This window comes from Zonotrichia leucophrys, chromosome 7, assembly GCF_028769735.1.
Source record: "Zonotrichia leucophrys gambelii isolate GWCS_2022_RI chromosome 7, RI_Zleu_2.0, whole genome shotgun sequence".
NCBI lineage: Eukaryota > Metazoa > Chordata > Aves > Passeriformes > Passerellidae > Zonotrichia > Zonotrichia leucophrys.
The window spans coordinates 8,197,221-8,220,530 of NC_088177.1; the positions used below are offsets into that span (position 1 = coordinate 8,197,221).

At 37.9% G+C, this 23,310-nt stretch overlaps 1 protein-coding gene across 3 annotated transcripts in view; it reads left to right on the top strand.

Annotated features, from left to right (window-relative positions):
- DPP10 (dipeptidyl peptidase like 10) overlaps nucleotides 1-23,310 on the top strand; it is a 433,982-nt gene that overhangs the window by 393,859 nt on the left and 16,813 nt on the right. For all 3 annotated transcript variants that reach the window (XM_064717808.1, XM_064717810.1, XM_064717807.1), the window contains exons 9-19: nucleotides 1,725-1,879; nucleotides 4,280-4,377; nucleotides 7,506-7,629; nucleotides 9,753-9,791; nucleotides 10,895-11,002; nucleotides 14,752-14,843; nucleotides 15,726-15,773; nucleotides 16,279-16,400; nucleotides 20,104-20,151; nucleotides 22,234-22,332; nucleotides 22,441-22,510. In XM_064717808.1, the coding sequence (XP_064573878.1) occupies nucleotides 1,725-1,879; nucleotides 4,280-4,377; nucleotides 7,506-7,629; nucleotides 9,753-9,791; nucleotides 10,895-11,002; nucleotides 14,752-14,843; nucleotides 15,726-15,773; nucleotides 16,279-16,400; nucleotides 20,104-20,151; nucleotides 22,234-22,332; nucleotides 22,441-22,510 (1,003 nt within the window). The remainder of the gene's footprint in view (nucleotides 1-1,724; nucleotides 1,880-4,279; nucleotides 4,378-7,505; nucleotides 7,630-9,752; nucleotides 9,792-10,894; nucleotides 11,003-14,751; nucleotides 14,844-15,725; nucleotides 15,774-16,278; nucleotides 16,401-20,103; nucleotides 20,152-22,233; nucleotides 22,333-22,440; nucleotides 22,511-23,310) is intronic.

A 23,310-nucleotide genomic window follows, 5' to 3' on the forward strand; every position in this document is an offset into this window, starting at 1 on the left:
AAAGTGAAGTTTATAAGAGTTAATAATAAGTTAATAAGAAATTAATAAGAGTGAGAGCCAGGAGAGGCAAAAGTTGTCTTGTTTAAGACTAGAAAGTTTCTGAGGTGCTGTGGGAGATGATCCCAAAGCCTTCCTCATGAATCATGTCCTAAAACCTTCTTTTAGTGAAGAGTCCTTCTTTGCTCATTATTTTCCAAGTCTTTTAGTCTGCAGGCAGGCAGTGAGCCCTTCTCAGCTCTGAACACCATGGAAGTCAGGGTGAGACTGCACATGCTGGAGAACCCCAGTGTCTGCTGGCACAGGAACACACTGCTCCTTTCCCATTAACCTGGAGCACTGCTCCACTTTCAGCAGATTTTTAACAGCATCACAAGCTGAGCAGGCTGAATATTTTCCAAGTGCAGTTGAGACATTTTCAGTTGAATCAAGCACTCTTCCTCCTTTGACCTCATTTGTTTTCTTTTGTCTTTTCATGAGATTGTTACTAGCATTTTACCTTACAAAGCATTTGGGAATAGCTTTTCTTTGTGTGAATAACCTTGTGTAAATGCAAACAGTAATATTTTAAAGCAAACATCATTGTGGTTTTCTGCTATCTGATATTCACCATTCGTTCTCTGCTCTTCTCCTGTGTAAAAGGTTTTAGCTATCCAGCCAGGGAGAGAAGCATGACCCAGAATATATGACTTTGAATATAGGTCCCAGCTTCATTTCACCTAAACTTAGATAATTCAACCCATTAAGCTGCTTCAGAACCCTCAGAATCCAATTAGCAACTTGGAGAGTCTCTATTGACAGTTTAAGTAGTTTTGTAAGGTAGGCTCTCCAATTAGGTATGCAGTCAGGCCTTTTCCCCTGGTACACTATTCTCAATTCGTTTTCCAGCCAAATTCTCCAGATTTAAATAAAAAATCCTTACAAAGCAGGCTAACATATCAAATACATAATGAAAATTCAGAGTGTTTTCATAAGTAGAAACAGAAGACTTGTACAGGGAGAATTCAGAATTGCTCAGGAGCTGCTGGGATTCCAGGAGTTTGGGTTTTGCACCTGTGGTTGCTTCTGGTTTGTTTCTTTTTATGGTGATATAGACTGACAATAAATGTAAGAAAACATCGAGTGACATTCTTGGAGAATTGGATTCATTTGGAAAGCAAATAAAATTTGAATTATAAGAAAGTTTGGTTCAGATTTTCAGAGTGTTTCACTCCAGAAGAACTGAACTTCCCAAAAATTAAAGCCGTCCACTAGACTGAGACAAGAAAATTGCACTCCAAAATTGATTACATAAATATGACTGTGTGAATTTCTGCATATTATCAGGTGCCACAACTCAGAGAAATCAGGATACTGAAGTTCTATATTAAGAGGAGAAGAAAAAAAATGGCAATCACAAAAAATACCGCAAACCCCCAAATTATTTTAAATTATTTAAATTTAAGTAACCACATTTATTGGAATGCAATAGAACTGAGCATATGTCAGTAACAATAATCTTTCATATTTAGATGGTTTATTGATGTTAGTGGAAGTATGCATTTGAGGAAAATGCTCCTTCAATGTTCCTTATTATCCAACCATTCAAGGCAGGATGATGTGAAATTACTGAAATTGCAACAGACACATTTCAAGTTGGCACAGGGAAAGCAACTTGGTGCCAGCTGAACAAGCTGGACACTGTGTGTGAATTTTTGTAAGGACTCTAAGGAAATCTGGTTTTGCAGAGGAACTTCTCCACTCCCACATTGCCCACTGGTGGTCTCCAGATGGGGAAAGACTGGCCTTCCTGACCATCAATGACTCTCTGGTGCCCAACATGGTCATTCCCAGGTTCACAGGAGGTCTGTATCCAAAGGGAAAGCAGTATCCATATCCTAAGGTAAGATGAGTGGGAATACACCCCCCCACCTCCTCTTCTGAGGTCACTGATAATATTCAGCCATGTAGAAAGAGTGTTTCCAGCCAGTAACAGGCTGGTTTTGTTCATGATGCTTTTGAGGAAATAATATTTTTTTTCAGTAGATTACCTGAAAATAAACTGTCAGGTGAGGGGACAGCAGAGAAACTAATTTAAGTAATTTCATCACTGGTGTTTGGCTTGGTAAAATCAATCCAGCACCTCAGAGAGAAAGATAAAGCATTTGAAGGACTGTATAAGAAAAAGATCCAGCCCCAGCTGCTCTGGAGTCAGACATTGTGTGCAGAGCTCAGGGCAAGTTCCTTCACAGATACAGAGATCTCAGTAGATTGTGCTGTTTTTAATAAATGTGACAGACTGGCATTGAATAAGAGAAGCCACAGTAACATATTTTCATGGCCATCAAAAAGGGAAAAAAAATTAGAACTGTCAGTGTTTTAGAAGATTTAGAGAAGGTTTTTTAGGTTTGTTCTGGCAAGTGAAAGAACAGCCCAATAGGGGTAATGCCTGAAATCACTTCTCATTTTCTGGGGATTTTCTGGTGAGTTGCCTCCAGATCTGCTGTTTTGATCTTACAGCTGATCAGTTTATCCAGCCCTTGCACAAAGTGTCTGAGTTCCTTTCTGGGGGGTCCATATGGTACTCCTCTGGCATTTCAGGGCAAGTTTATTGAGAGCTTTAGAAAATATTCTGTTACCTTGCTATTCCTGCTACTGGTTTTTGGTGAGGAACCTTTATTCTTGATGGCTGAACAGTTAGACTGTACAAGGTACTATGAAACAATAACATACATTATATAAATAGAATATATTTGTGGTATGAAATAATACTCTGAAATAATGAAACAACAGTAATTGCCTTGAGTGACAGAGCAAAGAATAAAATAAGGAATATTTTTAAGCCAGCTTTGTAAATGAGCAAGGAGTAATATTATTTCATTAGCAATTCAGCATAAAAGTGATACACAATACTACTTCAGTAATCTCATTAATGAAGAAACATTATCTTTATTTAATGTCTCCATTTAATACAAATTTAGTTCCTCGTTAAACATCATTAATTGGTAATGAAGCTGGTGGTGTAGCAACAGAGATTACAAAAAAGATTTGGCTTTTATTATAGAGTGCAACCATCAGAGAAAATTATAACTAAGATTAAAAAATAAACTGAATCACACATGTTTTTTGTGAGCACTGGAACTTGCTTATCTGTGTCTGTGTACATGTCATACACACAGAATATATTCTTTAAAAAAAAAAGTTTTTATTTTTTTCCAAGCAGTGTTAAAAATACACAAATGCCACTTTCTTGTCCTCCATACCACTCAGAAATGAGTGGACACAGCATTTGGACCTCATTTTGAGATAAGCCCAATTTCTAACAGGAAATTGTGGGTGTACTTCAGCCTGTGAAGAGCCAAGTATACAGCTTTGTAATATACCATAGTAAATCTGTAGAATCAGTGATTTTTACCTTTACCTTCCAGTATTAAACAGGGCTCAGCCCCACTGAGGAGCACACTTCATGCTTTGTATCCCAAGGGTGTTGGATAGTGTAATTCCTGTGACATGAAACTGAAACTTGGGGATAGCATAGGACAGGGATGTGGGACCAGTAGCACCTCCTTGCAGCCCTCCAGAGCCTCTCTTCCTATTTCCATTGCTTTCTCTTCATCTCAGGAACATCCCTTAGCAACAAGCCATGTTACAGGAGAAGGATGATTCCCACCTCCCTGTAGATCCTCAGGATTTATCAGACTCTTCCCAGTGGGTATCTATCAAACTGCCATGTTATTCCCCTTTAGCCACAAGAATAATTTTGTTTCCCTGGGAGCTGGCCTGCCAAAGCAGCTGGCTCCTGGTACAGGCCAGAAATTGAGATTTTCAGCTCAGCAACCAAGGGAAGGAAGACTGTGAAGACTGAGGGAAAATGGTAAAGAAAAAGAGAGGTGGGAGAGGAAGAATGCTATCCAAGACTGAGGTAGTGCAGCTTTTCAGAAGGAACAGTAGAATCTGAAAAGGACTTAGCTGGAGGCTGCATTTACCAGCAGATTTAGGAACTGGCTGTGTTTTGGTAGCCGACTGCACTGAAGTGGGCAAAGCCTCTTGTAGTACTGGTCACTTGCTCTGCACAGGGAGATGTTCCATGAGTATAGAGTGGGGAAAGAATCACTCAGTACTTCATATCTTTATCTGTGTGATTCATATGGCTATGAGATTAATTTTTCAGATTTAAGATACTTGAGCTTTAATAACTTTTCGTTATTATAAAGATACTGAATTATTTTAACAACTGAGTCTGCTTAGCTGTCACTGATTCAGTGCCTCTAAAACTCCTTTTTTCTTTTTTCTTTTTCCAAAGGCAGGTCAAACAAACCCCACAGTAAAGCTGTTTGTAGTTAATCTGTATGGACCAGCACATACCCTGGAACTGATGCCACCTGACAGCTTTAAGTCAAGGTATATAATTTCATGGTGAAATGTTTTATGGTAATTGTTCCCAAAACAATCAGGATGTTATCAGTGGCCACTTATTCACAACTGATACAAACAGTCTTAGGCTGGTGTAGCTCTCTTTTACATAAATTGAAGTACTCTAATTTATTGCAGGAATAATTTAATAGTGAATTATGCCTTGCAGTTATTAGTGTCAACTGAAATGCTTACTGATTGTGTTAGTAAGAGAAATTATTTTGAATGAGTTGAACATTTTGAATTATTTTCTGTCTATTGATGGCCCACTACTGAAAAACATAATAAAATCTGCTGCTGCTTGCTAACCCTTCATTAATTTAAACAGTGCTGTAAATCTGAAAGAGATTTCTTGCCATCAAGATCAGCATCTTCACTTACCTTGATGACATTAAAGTTGAACTTTAAGTGTCAGAAGGAGCAAAGTAAAGCAAAAAAGCAATGTGTAAGAAAAGATCCCCAAGATAAAGATAATCTTGAAAATGTTGTTCAGATGTTATGGTTTCACTTCAGGATTTTCAGATTCATTCTGCCTCCTCAGCAGATGGAAAGTAATAGTGGACTCAAATATTAATGTTAGTATCTTAAAATTTCCTTTGTCTTCTTGAAACTGAAGCCAAATCTCTGGAGCGTCTTTGCTCGTTCTTGATAAAGATATTGTTGTTGTTCATTTGATGAAAATTCTGGCTTGCTAGTGCATGAGAAGACTGAGTAAATCTATTTAAATCTGGGGAAAAAAGTTAGTTTCTTCTTCATTTAACTATTAAGGTATAATTTTCATGCAGTAAAACTTAGAAAGATTGTATATTTGTTATCTGTTTTTACTGTAAATTATGAATTTGACTCAGGATTTCAGTAACAGTCTTCACACTGGTCATCAACCCATATATATCCATATATCAATATATAGAGATAGGAAAAATGTGCTTTAAATGGGCTTTTCTAGAGTGAAAATCTTTGAAGTTAGCAATGATTGGGAGTTGTTGGTTTGTTTGTTTGTTTGTTTTTTTCTAAAGTATTAGCTTTTTTTAGTAAAAGTAGCAGCTGCCTTTAGAATTCATTTTATTTCAGTGTGTTTCTAACCCTTTCATTATGGAGCTATTAGTAAATAGATCATCAGAGTATTTCAGAATTAAATTGAATGGTTCATTATCACATATAGCTTTAAGGACAGAAACATTTTTAGAAATAGTTATTGGTTATTTATTAAACTATTTTTAGAAGTAGTTATACAGGTCATACCCATCTGCTGTTATGGAGAGATTCACTCCTGCACAGAGAAACCAAAGAAATGGGAAGGGAGAGGGAAAGGGAAGGGGAAAGAGGTTCTGTTAGTTAACCAAAAAAGTAACATTCAGATCCTTAACTTTTCCCAAATTGTATCTGGTGTAGGACCTTTGAAGACATAAAACTGTTTCCCTGATTTTTAGGCCATCTGGGAACTTGATGTAAGATTGAATAAATTCAATGAAAAATTCAATGAATTAATTCAATGAAAAATTAATTTCCTTCTTTTAGGGATCCTATAAAGGTACTTGGTAATATTTCCCTATTCCTGTTCAGGCTATTCTGATATAAAGATAGGGATAACACTTGTAAATTTTACTCCTGAAAGTTACATTCTGTAGAAAAATTTACCACCTGCTATGCACTGTTAATGTCAGAAAAAGACTGACAGTCTTCCTTCAAACACATGGTTGTATTTCATGAAATTACTGTTTCCCCCTTGGTGCTTCCATTTCATGTGTACAGTTATGTTTTCTTCAGTGAAAAACATCTTTAATATTTTACTCCAGTCCTTTGTCCAGAATGCAATTAGTTTTTCCTCTTGCAAGCGGGGCTGTGAGGAAGCTGGAGGTGTGTACAATAAAGCCTGAGAAGCTTGGGGACACAAACGCATTGCTCTCCTGCTTGTGTCACCTGGTGTCATGGTAGCTCTTGTTTTACTTGTGCTTAAATTTTTTGCCGCTCAGTAAGATTAAACATCTGTTAAAGCAAAAAAAACCCCACCAAAAGGTAAGTATTAGACTCAGAGCAGACTTGAAGTCCCCATTTCTGTTTATCATTCTGGTATCCCAGATGTGAAAATACCTGTTTTACTAGAAGTCAGGTATGAAAGCCAGAGGAATCTGCATGCTGGGTTGCTCAGGTGTGTTCTGCAAACACAGCACCAGGCTGGGTGAAGCTGCAGCGCTCTCCTGTCTCCTGCCTCTGCTGTGTGCAGCTTTGCTGCTGGTGCTGCTCAGCAGCTCTGAGCTAGCAAGGAGCCTTTTGAATGTATAATTAAAAGCCTGTTGTCAAAGAGTAATGAGATCCCTATCAGTAATAGATTAAAAGCCTAATTATATTCAAGCTAAGCCCCTTGTTTTAAAGGGGGTCTGAGTTTTTTCCAGACAAGCTGACTCCACTCCAGCACATAACTCAGCTGCACTGTGAGAGCTGCCAGTGGGAGAGAAAGGAAGGAAATAGCTGGGCAGGAATGATAGAGTGCAACAGGTCCTCCATAGCACCAGCCCAATGGAAGCCTCATGTGCTCAGCCAGGGGTGTTGGGGACAGACAATTTGGCTGATATTATGAGCTGTTTGTTAAAACAGAAACAGGAACACATTGATAGTGAGAGGGACCTCCCTTTTATCCAGAAGTCCTGTTACAAAATACTTATTACTTTATAATTTTATAAAGTGGGCTCTAGCTGAACTCTAATATTATAGATCTTCTTTTTTTCTTTGGCAGTAAGACTGGATTATTTTGCAAAAATGCATGTCATCTGAAGTTATTTGTTGTAGGAAAATACTGGCTTCTGTTGGAATTCAGTGCTTGTTTCTAAGCTGTCTGGAAAGTACACAGTTCATGTGTATTTGCAAGCATATGTCTCACAGTTGGTAAAGTTTGTGTATATATGCAAAAATTTCCCAGGGGAACATCACACTGAAGGACTGAGCCATCCCACTTGTAGGAACACAGATGCTGGACATTTGGGGTTATTTTCTCCATCCTTTAGTCAGGCAGTACAAATTCAGCATTAAAATGAACTGTATATATGGGGTTTTTTCTCCTGAAGTCTAATCTGAAATACCAATGATCTGAACATTGTGTTCTCAAATGTTTTGCTTAGGGAATATTATATCACCATGGTGAAATGGATAAGCAACACCAAGGCTGTGGTGAGATGGTTAAACAGAGCTCAGAATATCTCCATCCTTACAGTTTGTGAAACCACAACTGGAGCTTGTACCAGGGTAAGAGTTTTGGTTTTGTGTTGGTTTTTTTTTTCCCCAAGGTCTCTTTCCAAGGTTTCTTCTGCATTTTGTTATCATATTCAGAAAAAGATATTTGGAAATCAGTTTGCAGATGCAGTAGTTGCAAGCTGAATATAATTAGTCAACGGGGAGGAAATGGATGGGAGAAAATTCCAAATGTGGTGAAATGAGTTCATGCAGTTAGCAACTTTGAGTGACATTTTCAGAATTACTAAGCTTTGTTCATTCATTAGCTTCATTGGAAGCTGCAGTTGCTGAACATCATGTACTTGGGATATAGCTAGAGCAGTGACAAGCTTGTCCTCTGACAGATATTTTCAGCTGACTGCTTTCTCCTCTATCCTCCTGCTGAGTTTTAGATCTTTCTATCTCTCACAGCTTCCATACACTTAAGGAAAATGTGTAAAATTCTTATAACTCCTTCAAATTTGATCACAGAATTAAATAACTTTAGAAAACAAGTTTGAAAGGCAGCAAGGATATTTCATTTTTGAATGTAAGCCAAACTGAAATACATTTTCTCTTTGAATCCAGACACATTCCACCCCTGGACCCAGACTTTGACTTCTGACACTCCCGCATTACATCTCCCCATTTTCTCAGTCAATCTTGCATCTTGAATGCATTTGGCTGCTTTCCCATTCTGAGTCACAATCTCTTCCCAGAACCAGCTAAAAGTATAAATATTTTCTGTACATGCTGCTATCAGTACCAACAGATGCTCCAAAGCAGAGGGTATAATTTGGCAGTTTAAATGGTTATGAGTGATTAATGCTGGCCTCTGAGTCAAAAGGCTCCCATCAGTGTCTGCTGCTGAAGTCAGTCATATTGAAGTGTCAGAGATTATTTCCAAGCTCATCTTCTTCTTCTGCTGACTACTACAGGGTGTTTTTCCTCACTCAGAAACTATGAATGAATCCCCAAAGTATGGATTAAGATTGTGACCATGGAGATTTGGTTCCTGTGAGCCTTTTGTCTTTTTATTAAGAAAGTTGTCCTGAACCACTGCAGCTGCTTCTGAGAGGGAAACCTTTATGTGCTCCAAGGTCAATTGGATTTGTGGGAAGGGGGTACCCAGGGAGCTGTAATCCAGGACATAATGGAAGAGAGACAGACTGAGAAGTCCCACTCCAGAATGCTTACAGTGCAGCAAAGGACATTTTTAGGGGGCTGAGGAAGGATAGTGATGCACTCTCACTGTTGTGAGCACAGCCCAGGCCTGGCTCCTCCTGGAGGGTCCCTGCACTGTGCCCTCTGGGATAAGGTGATGCTCTTGAAATCATCAATGGATGTGGAAAGGCTAAATGTGAGAATTTAACATTGTATCACACCATTTGATTTCAGCTGTAAACCTTTTTTTTCTCTCTAGGATGTTGCACACGTCCTCAGTTTCAAAAAGGAATGTATAAAACCAGCTGCTGCAATAGCTACAAATTTTCATTTTTGAGGCCGTATATGTACAGATTCTTCTATAGCTACTAAATTTTCATTACTTCCCTGTGACTATCACAATTTGCAACAGTTAATGTGTATTATATTTTTTTTTTCAACAATGTGTGTATGATATTTGGTTGTTTTGTTGGTTTGGTTTTTTGTTTTCAAATGACATCATGTGAAACATGAATATGAGCAATAAAACTCAATAATTTGTTTTTTATTTTTTTTGCTCATCACTAATGCCACACTACGAGCCATTAAGGCACAGGATTGTGATTTGAAAAGGTCTCACAATTTGAGCTTGATTCTGGCTGTTTGCCCAATGTTGATGAAGGACTTAAAATATCCGGTTGTCAGATGATGCCTGGAGGTAAAAAACAAATAGAGCTGCCTACGAAAAGCTTCTTGATAGCTAATCAGAAAGGACTGAAATGGGATTCTTAGTTCCCCTGTGATGTTCTACCAAAAATTTGAATAAAGCAGCTGACTTTGTAATTAAATTATCATTTGTTTCAATGCAAGTGCCAGCAAAGAGATGAGGAGATTGTAACATTGTAGAAAAAAAACCCCATTAAATAGCTAGAGACCTTTTGCTGAATATGGGAAATATTTTTATCACTATCTATTCCATAAAACCAATTTTTTCCTATTTTTTTCTCTTTTAGAAATATGAAATGCAGTCAGATCTGTGGCTCCCTAAACAGGTACAGTAGAAATGCTATTTCTGGGTGCATAATGCATAATTGCTTCATTGTCATTTTTATTTAACTGTGTGTTATTTTATAAGCTAATAAAATCCTGAGACACCTCTGAGGGTTTTGGAGGCAATATTCCCTTCAGTTTCTGGTCTGTCTGGATTCAGTTCAGTAAGCATTTAGATGAACAGCTGATTAACTACCCAAGTCTGGGGTGCTGGAAGACAGACCAGATGAATCTCATTCCAGGCATGTCCTACTTACTGTGATTTGTTTCTGATTTAAAAATGATCTCACCAAATTAAAGCAGGAGTTCAAAGATTAGAGGTCATATGGGCTATAATTGGAATGAGAAAGTAAAGTATTTCTAAATTCATACCCAGAACAATATGTTTAACTAATATGTCAGCCAATTATTCCACTTTCATAGCTTCAGAACTGTCCAATAACTGGATAAAACACATTCCATTTAAACTACATTTCAGGCTTCATTTTGCAATGTGCAAATGAGAAATCATTTTAACAAAAAAAGCCCCTATGCTTTTATAGCAAGCCATTTCCTGTAATACTTCTGTGCAAAGCTAGACATGGAGAGATGGTATCACATCAGGCTACAGTTTGTGGTAAAACCCTGATTCAGAATATCAATTCAATGTCATTATTTTTTCCATACAACTTTATCAAAATCAGTGGGTGTTAAGCATGTACTCAGTGAGTCCAAACCATTGAAACTTTTCTTCTCCTCCTCAGCAGTAGGAGTTATCTCTGCCATTATTTGTATGTCTGTAAAGGACACTGTCCTGGAAAGTCTCCCTGTATTAGGAATGAGATTACCAGAGGTAATTACCTGAGGTTATTGTGAGGGAGAGTTCTGCAAGGGCTGTAATATTCTAAACACCCTTTAGGACAGAATTGCACATTGCCTGAATCATATTCAGCTTTAGCCACCACGTTTTTGTTAAACTTAACAGAATATACTTAAAACCTAAGAATGTCTTCTCCAACTGACTTCTGAGCACAGCAAAACCAAGTAGACAAAAAAATTGAAGCTGATCTTTTGTTTAGAAATGTAATGAGAGGTGTGCCTGACTAACACAATGTTACACTTACAGAATGAGGAGCCTGTTTTCTCCAAGGATGGCAGTAAGTTCTTCATGACCGTGCCAGTGAAGCAGGGTGGCCGTGGTGAGTTCCACCACATAGCCATGTTCATTGTGCAGGTAAGGCTCTGGTCAGGCTGTTTATGATATCCTACTGCTTATCTGGGCCTTTTTAACTGAAATTCAGTTTAATCAGAACACTTCTGTCATGGTCATTTGTCCTGTCCAGCTTGTCTCTCAGCACAGTGGAATGTATTTATAACTTCTTCCAGAATAAAAACTAATTTTACCTTCTCCAAATACACTATACATGCATATTTTTCAATAACAAATAATTTTAAATGTCTATTCAGAATCTTCTCTTACAGAACAGTAAAGGGAGGGAATACCCAAACTTAAAACTTTTTTGAAAGTTAGAGATCTTTTATTACCCTTTGCAATATTTTTCAGTGGCTTCCATTTCCCAGGGTCATTACTTTTTCCAAAGAAGAATCTGAAAGAAGATAAATTTGCAGTGTGACTTTGAAGGTCACCAGTATGAAGTTGTGATGAACTAATAAAGGAAATTATGCCCTGGAACGGAACCCTCCAAGGCATCTATTTAAATCATCAGAGCATTAATCCAGGTGCTTTAGCAGAGCCATATGCCCTAGGAGGGATTACCAAGGTACCCAAACATCAAAATAGCAGACTTGTGCCAGGCAGCTCTTGTTATCTGCCTTTATGACAGTGTTCTGGTATGAACATTATTAAGTCTGAAATATGTTCACAGTGCACTGCAGACAGAACAAGAACAAAAGAACTCTAATGACAGTTTAACCTGAAGAAACAAGAACAAAGATACTCATTCACTAGAGTAAATATATCAGGAAAGAGTCAGTGAAGATAAAAGGGATCACAGCCATGTCAAATTCTGTTTCCTAAAGAAAACAGTAACTCAGATGACAGACTGGTAAAGGTGTATTTATTGATATAAATACATATAAAAATTCACACCTGAGCAAAACCCTTTAGTCAGTTGTGGTGGGTCTGGCCAGTGCACCCACTGGAATATACTTCCTCATTTCCTGCTGTGAGATACGATTAGGAGGAAGGCAAAGCAGGCTCAAAACATTATTAACAGTAACTGAAAGAAAGCTGGGCCAGCCTTGTTACGTGTTTCCAGGCTGGAAGGAAATGAGAGAATTCCCAGTGCTTGTTTGTTTTAAATTGTGAATCTCACAGAGGTGAAGCTAGTTTTTAATTGGCTTATTAGCATGCTTATTCTCAAAGCTAGCCAGCAACTGGTTTTGCTAGGCACAGAGGAAGCTCTCAGCAGCTCCTCACAGAAAAAAATCATTTCTGTGGGTGGCTCCAATGCAAAACCAGCACATCAGTCAAGCCTTATTTTGGTATCTTCCACAGTGTGAATAAGTACCTTTAAAATACATGAAATAATAATGATCTGGATCTGAAAGTTCACTTGCAACATTCCCAAGGATGTTGCAGATACTGTCAAGTTTGCCTTAACCTTGTAGGCTCTGACATTTCTTGCTACTGAAAAGTCCAGGAAACTTGATTCTAATTCAGGAAAATATTTAAGCAAAGATCAATCCCACTCCTATTCAGTAAGATAATACATGCCTACTTTTAAACACCTTTAATTCCAGCAGAATTATGTTTAAAGTCAAGCTTATGTTTCAGAATTTAGTATTCTGTTCCTTTTAGGCAGAATTAAAGCCCTGAGTACTGCACAGCTCCAAAAGTAGAAAATATTTCTATTTTGCCTGCCATCAACATGAATAAACAAATCTGAATGGCATCACCAATGACATATTTGGCTTTAAGCATGTAGCTGCTCCTGAGAAAAAGGAAATGTGATATCCCATGTGATATCAGCCATTATTCATCAGTAAGCAACATTCTGCGTGGTAATGGGGCTGATACAGAGCAGTAAAGGGCAGGAAATATGTTTATATGATGTGTTTTACACACTGCATTAATCTGATTGTCCATTATTTCTAAAGCAAACATAGAGGCATAAAAAGTATATTAAGCGTTGCACATAAAGCCCTTTGTCACATTAGATGTTTGTCACACCTTGTGAGAGCCACAGCAGCACAGCAGGTGCCCTGCAGAATTTAAAGCAGTCAGCAGATCACCAGTGCCCAGATGTTCACAGCATTTCTGGGGTGCAAAAGGGTAACTCTGGAATTTGGCACTGGGGTTCTCATTCCTGCTCTGGTGCCCCTCAGTGGGGATATCAGCCCAGTGACAGAAATCAGCTTTCATGTGCAGGAAAGTTAAAACAACCAATGTGGACTTGCAGGAATAAAGAAGGAAATTTTAGTGGCTTGCTTTGATTTAATCACTGAGGCTGATTTCTCAATCTTACAACAAATTCTGTTGTTTTTCAGGCTGCATTTCTTTGACTGCACTTCAGAAAAGCATGTGCCAATGACACAAAGCACGTTAGCAGAGACATCTAATTAAATCTTTATTCAGGGAGGAGTTACTGTCTGAAAGGTTACTGTCTGTCACAGATTATTTACTGTATGAATGGAGAGGGCTGGATGTGTGGTTTATTGTTTTCAAATGCTTTTAGTAACTTATGAAATATTTAAAAGAAACTAATCTCAAAATGGTATTGAATCATGTCTAATGTATCTAGACATTTCTTTCATGGAGCTTTGCAACTCTAGAAAATCTCTTTTTTTCCAACCACAAAATAAGAATTATAAAGAAACTTTAATGGATCAAGGGGATAACTTTTTTCAAGCTTCATAAATTATGTATTATGGCTGTAACCTTGAAAAATAACCATGTTTATTAACGCTTGGCTACGCTTTTTATTGCTCTTTCTTGTTAGATTCTGTGATCTTAATACTTAAATATCTATTTCAGTAGTTGCAGCTTCTCTCTCTCTAAAGAAGAAATAGTCACTTACAATAAATCACTAATATGTATTTTAATCATTCCTGGAGACACCATTGAATATCAGAATCTTCCTGAACAGGGAGCCCTCATCATAAACACATGTACAGCACCTAGCACAATCTCCTGATTTCATTTGATATTTGCCAGACTTGTCATAGACTTGCTATGTCATTTTTTCCTTGTGGATCTGTTAGGAAACAAATCAGTTCCAAGGGGCTTGGTTCTGCTTTGCCAGCTCCCAGTGTGTCACATAGGGTATCTTTGAGCATTTGCTTCTTTGTAGTTATTGCTGCTGTTGATGTGAAGCTCAGGGCACAGGTCAGAAATACATGGATTAAAAAAAGGCCAACCTTTTTGCTTTTATGACTTTTTGTAGGCCTTGTAACCCCTGAGTATCACCTCTGAGATATCTATGTTCTTTATAAATTTTGTCTTGAATTTGAAAACTAAGAATATGTATATCCATGCCAAGCATAATAACCCTAATAATAGAAAAATCCACAAAAAGTATGTCCAAGCTGTGAGGTTTTCAGTTTTAATCTTCAATAGCCTGAGCCATGATTTTACCTTTTGCACTCAGATAAGCTTCTCACTTAGGTTCTTTTTATTTTAACTTGTGTCTGATGAAGAGTCTGCTGCAACTTCCAGCCAAAGGGTTGTTTTTACCTGCATTGCTTCCTGACTTCTATTACTTATTGACATGGGGGCAGCTGAAAGAAAAATTGTGCTGAAAACAAAGATTATTTTAATGACTTTAAAAGGCTTATAGACAGGAGGGAAAGGATAAGTGAAGTTCAGGTCTGTCAAAAAGTTTATTAGGTTTGTGGTTTAAAGATGTTATGTTGCATATTAAAGTTTAAAAAGCTGTCATCAGTAATGACATGTGCAGGCAATCCTGCCAGGCAAAGAAGAATGTAGCAAGGTGAAAGTTAATGTTTTCCGTCTCTCAACAGGCTAAAAGTGAACAAATCAGTGTGAGACACCTGACTTCAGGGAACTGGGAAGTTATCAAAATCCTGGCATATGATGAAAATACTCAAAACATGTAAGCACTGTTCCCTTTTTTAATAAAAATATTCAAGTTATTAAAGTTGAATCCATTAAACTCAAAATTAAACAGTAATATTTCTTTCATTTTGGAGTATTACCATAACTGTGACACACCTGAGTACATAAGGTGCAGTTTTAAGACAATTCATCTGCCATTCTTTTCCTAAATGCTTTTTATGCAGAGGGAGAGAATCACACTGTAATATCACTTGACTCTGTATTTTTCAGAATAGAAGGAATCAACACACAGTGCAGCAGTAATAACATTTTGGTAATTTCTTTCCTGGAATCCAGATAAGAAGTCATAATAAAGTTTTAGTACTTGGTAAAACATCACACCTTTACTGCATGAGGTTTCAGAGTTTTGGGGATCTGATCCAACTTCATAAATTCAGATTATTTGTAGAGATTATCAGAGCTTCTGATTCTTACCCACAGAGAACTCTTTCCACAGCTCATCTTAGTGAGAGAGTGGATAAAATGCATATTTGGTGCTTTTGGGGAGGAGTTTAGAACTAACTCAAAATGTCTGAAGGTTTCACCTGACTTCAGTGGATGTCGTTTAATTTTCACTTCTATCTGTCCATGGCAAAAAATACACAAGCATATTTAGTTCTCATTTGCTTTAAAATAAATGATATTTCAACAAGAACTTTATTGAGGCTGCAAGAAGCCCCATCTTTTCCACTGGTACTGGAGGAAAACCTTTTTTTTTACAAGTATTTCTATGGGTTTTGAAAATATATCTGTAGAGAATTTCCTTGTGAATTTTTAATTTTTAAAAATGTTACTTATGGTGTCTCTCACTTCTCTAAACACTACCCGAATCAGACATTTTACCAAACTGAGTTTTAACTTTTTTCTCTTTTGGACACAGTTATTTCTTAAGCACTGAAGAGTCCCCAAGAGGAAGACAGCTGCACAGGTAAGAGCTACATGGGGCTGTTTTTTCAGCTTCTTCATCCCAAGCCAGAAGTGCTATGGTGCTTGGGTAATCATTTACATTGTGTAAAAATTAGTATGCTTGAGCTGTAACAAAGAAACTGCCACAGCTTTTCAAAATTAAAATTGCCATTTTCTAAAAAATAGAAAAGTTTCTAACAAAAAATGTTCTTACCATAGATCTTCACTAGTCCTTTATAATCATCTAAAATTTAAACCTAAATACAAGCATTTAACATGACTGTGTTTTACTAAATAAAAATATTTATAGGGTTTAATCATGTTATTTAAAGTGTGGGGGAAAATCACCTTATTTTCAGTGCTTAAACCTGAGGCTAGTGGAGTTTTTATGATTTCCTACTAATGCTGTGAGTTATTGCAGTGCCAGTGGTGCTTTGGGCAGCTTTTGTATCCTGTCTACATAGCCAAGGTTACTTTGTTGTATTTTATTCCAATATAAAATGTTTCTGATCATTTCCTTCCCCCAGTGTATCAACAGTGGGGTCACTGAACCGTCAGTGTCTCTCGTGTGACTTCCAGAAGGAGCAGTGCACCTACTTCAGTGCCAAGTTCAGCCCCATGAACAGGCATTTTCTCCTGCACTGTAAAGGTGAGCAAATGCACAGGGTGCAATGCTGCTGGCTTCTGAATTAATGTATTCCTTGGGAAGGGCATTAGGCTGGACTCTAACATTGAGGTCAGCAGTGGATTATTCAAAGTTCTGTACAGAGCTCATTCTAAGACTGCAAGTTAAGATGTTCTGTGACATTATTAAATTAAAGATGTTCTGCTAAATTATGAGTGATGTCAGAACACTGCTCCAATCCTGACCCCTCTGTCCAAGTAAAGGACATCAACTTACATTGACCCTAAATAGAAATCCTTCACCAAAAAATTCAGGATTTTGGTGATGGTACTGTGGCTTGTAACAGTTTATTATTTTATATATTGGGATTGGTCTTGTGTGACTATACCTAGTTAAAAAATGAGAGTCTGTGTTCTCTAGCAGTGTTTGTACACATGTATGTGCTGTGTATCTGTACATCCCCATAATTATGTGTATGGGTGTATCTACCAAAAAACAGCTGTGGTTTAATCCCCAGAGACAGATCCTCTATATCAGTGCAATTGTAATAAATAACTCACAGTGTTTTACTGTTAGCTGCATTCCAGTAGCACTACATGGCACCAGCTGGCTTCAGAATTTCTGTATAAACAAAAAAATTAAACCATCCCACACAGAGAAAGTTATAACCTACACACAGGAAATAAACACTGATATATGTGTGATAAAAAAGGTTCAGAAAAGCATGAGCCAATACATAATAAAGTACATAGTTAGACCTGTTGTCCTTGAAACTTGAAAAATTTTACAGACACTATCCCCCAGCATTTTTTTAATAGCTAGGATCAGAGTGCAAAGAGCAGATGACAATTCATCTGAAATACATATAAATAGCTCATTTTACATTCATGCTTTTTCTCTCTTTCTTTTACAACTCTACTATTTTTTTCCCCACACAAAAATAAAATACCTGCTGACTTGAGCATTGAATGCATCCAAACAAGGAAACTATGAATATATATTGGCTAAAATAAGGGATTTGTTTTTGGTTTTGTTGTTTTGGGTTGTTTTTTTGTGGAAATGCACCTACAGTACAGCTGATGAGAAGAAGAATGTACAAACTGTGTGATTTATAAGTGGTTAAATCTGCAGCAGAAATGATGGAGTTAATCTTGAGGTCCTTCTCTGAGTAATGAGCTCCTCATCCTTTAAGCAGAGTTTTCCCTTGTACTTGACATAGTCCCTATGGGATATATCTCAGATTCTTGCAGGAGAGAGGGTTGATAAATTGAGAAAAGATTTTTGCCCTGAATCAGCAATGTGCTGGGGTCCAAAAGCATCTTGTTACTATTTTAGCAAAATATATTCAATCTGTAATTTTTAATGTGCTTCTTTGGTATAAAAATGTGGATGCCAGTAGGAGGTTGTGCATGTGATTACTCACAAGCTCACGACTTTCAGTGACTTTGGCAGTTCTCTGGTTGAGCTGGGAAGGCTGTAGATCATCCTTCCTGGATTAAACCTACACTCCACTGGGTTGCAGTAGATGTTGGGCAGGGTTGCTAAACCACTGTCGTTAATTTTTCCTGCCTCTAACATTAATGTAGAGTTAATGCTGGCTGGGAGTTTTTCAGGGTCTTCTGCTGTGTTTCCTCAGAGCCTGGCAGGTACAGCAGAATGTGGCCCCTGTAGAGTGCCAGGCCCTGGGCTGGGTTGGACATTTGGCAGTGTCAACACTGGTGGCAATGTCACCACAGAACTGGCATCAAAACTTCTGCTTGTGAGAGTTTGAGCAAACTGCTTTGAGGAGATAAATGGCATGTCTGCTGTGTGCATTCACACTCATTTTCCCACAGCAAAAAGCCTTCACCCAATTGTGACAAAAGCAATTTGCCCAGAAATACCCTTGGGGTACTCTGGACTGGTTCTATCTGTATGAGTTGCAATTCTTCAACCTCCTGTTCACCCACAAGCACCTTTATTAGGATTGTTTTTCCTTCTTAGTTTCCCTCAGCCAGGAGATCTCTCTCATTTTACCTGCTGTATCCATCTCCAGAGACTCTCCTGAGTGAGGAGTTATTTCTTGCCTGGTAGATGGAGGACTGAATCCTGAGCCTCTCAGTTTTGGCAAACACATCCTTTGCACTCATTTTCTTGGGGATTTTTCCTTTGGCACTTCACAAACACTAGCAAAATGTTTTTCTGTCCACTCAAATAAGACAGTTTAGAAAGGGAGTGATTGTTTCTCCCCTTTTATATAGCAGGAAATAAGCTGTGGGTTTGAGGTTCTGATAGGAGTTCAATGGGAAATCCAAGTGTTGTGCTTTGTTCTGATGCACTGTAACACAATGCCTGTGACACAAATTTGTCCTTTTTTTCCCCTCTGATCAACGTTTTAATCCACTGCAATCTCCCTTTTTTCAAAATGTCGTCATCCTTCCATCTTTTAGTATGACAAATAGAGATAGGTTGGAAAATGCTGGTGCTTCCCTGCTCAGAAATGATCTTTCTTAAATAAGAATTGGAAGCAAAATGACAAATTCAGAAGAAAAAAGAACTGGAAATAAAACAAACCAAAGCAAAAGAGACATCTTATGAAATTATTTTCTTAGAGAGCTAAGGTAGAAAGCTGTGATTTGTCAACCATCTACCTGTAAGATTTTTGTCAATCGTCCCCCTTGAGGGAGAGAATGAAACTGATAAAAATCTTCAGTGAAGGCTGTGAATGTCATCATGCTATTTATTTCAGGTATTTGCATTTCCCTAGGCTCATGCCATAATTAATTGAGAGAGACAACCTCTCAAAACACATAAATTAAGCTCTGTCTCTTCACTCTCAAAGGGAATTGTTTTTGGTTTTTTTTCTCAAAAAGTGAGTTGTAACTCCTAATTTGAAAGGGTCCATGCCTTCATCTGCCATGGGGTCCTCAGGGACTTCAGCTTTTCTCTGTTGTTCTTCATCACCCAATAGTGACTGAATGCTGGTAATTTAAGCATTGAAGTAACAGAGCTTCTGATGTGTAAATTCCATGTTGGGGATGGGGACACAAGATTTTCTTTTGCAGGTTTACGCTGGTGGGGATATTCAGAGCAGGGACAACAGACTGAGACACTTCTGAGTATGCTGAATGCTTGATCATGCGAGTTTCCCATGCCACCTTATAGCTGTTGGCATGAAGAATTATTCCTTGTTTTTAGTTTCTTAGTGGTGCAGTGAAAATAAAGTATGTGAAATAGGACACCTAGATTTAACTGTGATGCTGTTGGTTTTGCAGAGTTGGCTTACCAAGGGAACTTCTTAAAAAGATAATAATGTGAAATATATTTTTTCAACACATCTATAGCTTTTACATAGAGAAAATAAGTGCATATTATCATTAATTCATTTCCCAGTCGACTTGTCCAACTGCTATATTTTAAACAGTTCCGGTTAGTGCATCCATAATTTTTTTAGTCATGACTTAAAACTAAAACGTGGAGATTGTTAAAGAAAAAAAAAGAATGCTCTTTCTGGATGCAGGGTCTGGGCTGCTGAGCAGGCAGAACGCAGTGTCTGTTTCAAACTTTGTTGGAATTGTAGCCCAGCCAGTGTCATTTCCAAGAGGTACCAGTGGAGTTCCTGCTGTGCTTGAAGGGAATTGTGTGTATGGAGCTTCCAGGATCCTGTCTTTTGTGGTAACTGGTGCTCCCAGTCTTTGTCACTGAGCTACCTCACCCTTCCTCTGTTTTTCTCCTCTCCTCTAAACAGGACCAGGTGTTCCAGTTGTAAGTGTGCACAGGACAAGTAATACTGAAAGTGAGTATACCTTATGAAATAAGTTTTCTTATCATCACTAATTTCATTGGGGAGTGTGGGAGAAGGGAGACAAAGCACATGAAAATGTCATGCAAGTACGTGAAAACTAATTCATATAAAGTGCTACTAATTACCTTTTAAGCAACATCCACATCAGCAAATGGTAAGGAAAGCAGTGAATGCTAAAACTTTTTCAGATTTTTAGATGTCTGCATTTGGACTAAATGCATGTGACTCATCTTCTGTTTACACTTAAGTAACTTAGATGGCAGGTTGGTCTTCATCCCTTTCACTTCCTATGTAGATCAGGCTGCTGTGTTTTTAGAGATGTTTTTAAAGTTGCAATCCAATTATGTTGACGTCAGGGGCAATCCTAGGATGATCGATCATAAAAGCTGACCTACATATGGTGTTTAGTCCTTCTCTTCTATTTCTCAAACCAGAACAACTCCACTGACATTTTCAATGAAGACAAATCCAATAATAAAGTCTTTTTAGGAAGGTATCCTATACCTCTATTTGTCAAGTTTTACTCATTATTTTCTTGCATATTGATGCCAATATTTACTGTTTCTTGGCTGCTGAGGTGCTTTTTAGTGGAAGACTGTCCTTCAGCAGTTGAATTTTCCTGGTGGTGAAGCAGAGGTAACAACTCTGTCACCTGCAGCTCCACTGTGACTCCACTAGCATGGAGGTGTGGGTTATAGGAATGGGGGACAGCTTTTCACTCAAAAACACTAAACCAACTCTTACATATCCTCATTTCATTAACTGGATTATCCTCAGGATTTTTCCCAGAATCCAGGAATCCTGAACTGTACCTGTGTGCATCCCCTTTGTCCTGGGCCAGTCACTGTTCAGTGGAGTTAATCTTGCATGTTGAAGTACCATCCTAATTAACAGTGCCATGCTGAGAAGTGTTAATTAATATCTGCGCTTTAGTTTTTGGGGTTTTTTTGGTTTTTCCTTTTTTTTTTTAATGCCATTGTTTTTGTTTGCAAAGCCCAGTTCCACAGCACACCCAGGGCAGGGAGTTTTATCCAGCTCAGTAAAGGGGAGCTATTGCTCAAATAAATGTGTTTTAGACTTCTGTGGTGCTCCTCATTTCTGTGTAGGCAGGCTTTTGCTCTTTATTACCTGCATCTAAAGTACTATGGAGTGTGAATTACTGAAATTGAGATTTATGTGCAGCACCTTAGAGTAAAATAAAGCAAGTCAGGATAGAGGGATGTTGTTTGTTGTAACAACAAAAAACCAAATAATAAGAGAGATAATTTACCATTAGTGCTTCAGTGCAAGATGAGATTATCCTCTTCAATTCATAAAGGAATGATTAAGGATTATTTCAATTATTCTATCCTCAGACTATAATTATACCATTTTGGTTGACTGCCCAGAACAAGCATTCTCCTCAGATTATCTGTTTTGGCCCTAAGTGAAGAGTTTATTATTTAATTTAAAAAAATCTAAATTTTGGAAGCAAGATCGGTAATTTGAGTTAAAAAAAAAAAAAAAAAAAACCAGAAACAAAAAACCACAACAAATTAGCCATTCTTTCATGTGTAAAAGGGTTGCATCAAATTAGTCTGCAGCTTTAAACCAAGCTGATAGTATTGTTCTTGGCTGGAGTGCAGAAGACAAATAAGGGCATGCAGTGACCACGTTTAGCTGTGCTGGCTAAATATTGCATTGGAATAGGTAATATTGGGGAAGAAGATGCCTGCATGAGGCTTTGGATGTTGCCCAGAAGAGCAGCCTTGTGCTGTTGCAGCTGCTCTTAGGATTTGTCAGAGATGCTGATGTTCATGTTGTTCATCAGGAATTTCTTTGGTTCTGCATAATGAAAACAAAGCTCTCCAAAGCCAGAAAAATGAACTGGATGTGCATCTTTTTGAATTGAAAAGTAGCTGCATTATAAAAAAAGTATTTACAAAAGGAATTAATTTACAAGATTGATTTCAAGATTAATTTGCAAGATCATTGCACATTTGTCCTTTTTTTAATTTTTTTTTGAATCTTGGTGTATCTTGGGTGTGATGATTTTCCATACCTTTCAACATGCTTTTTCTTCCTGCTTTCTAGAGTTTTATATTTTGGAAAATAACCCTGTGTTGAAAGAAGTTGCTCTTAAGAAAAAGAATTACAAGACTGAAATCAAAATGCTTCACATTGAGGATTACGGTAAATCTGGCAAAATGCTACTTTAGCAAGCCAAAAGTTTTGTTTCAATGTTGCTGTTTTTCATCTGTGTAACTACCAGCCTTTAATGTTTTGCTCTTTTCTTAAAAGAATTCCCTTTACAGTTGTCACTGCCAAAAGATTTCACGGATCGAAACCAGTATGCCCTTCTATTAATAATGTAAGTATCTGCTTGGAATCACTCAAAATAATAAAAAAGTGTTTTGTAGAAAATATTTAGATCTGAAATTAAGATGGTGGTTTTTTTTGTTTCTTGGGTTTTTACCTTTTGTAGAAAAAAAATCTCATGGGTTTGAGTTGAGAAATCAAAAGGCTTGATCTTGGGAAGATTTTGTGACAGGTGCTGTCTGGTAGAGATGCCTGGGGTTTTTTGTGCTAGTCAAACCTGACTGTGCTTTGCTGTACTTTCATGTTTGGGAGGCACTGGCGTTTCTGATGGTGTAGCTTTGAGTAGTCCTGCAGTGATTCCTGGACTCTTACTGATCCTGCCCACAGAGCATCTCCCTCAGAGCATGTGCTCCTTTTTATCCCTGAGAGAAATGAGTAGACCTTCCAGAAGGGGCTCAGTTGAGATGCATAAAACTGCTTTTAGGAATTCCAGAATGAAATAAAAGTTACTTTTGATCTTCGGTGGTTGAAGGCATGATAGTCATCATCCAGAGTCTGTGGATTTTTGTAGAAAAGCTGCATGGGAGGAGAATGGTATTCCCTGGAAACCCATGCTGTTCCTTTAAAAGGAGATGGAGTGTGTGTTCTTGCTGGGAGAGTCAGCCTTTAAGTTTTATCTGCACATGTGTAGCAGAGGAAAAGAACAGAGTCATGAGAGTGCCTGGAGCCTACCTGGGAAAGTGTGGCCAGCTCAGGGCATCACTCCTGTCTCCACCTGAACTCAGCATGGGTGGAGAGAGCTTTCCTGGACCTACAGAGCTCCTTCCAGTCCCAGCTGGAAAAAATTGATGT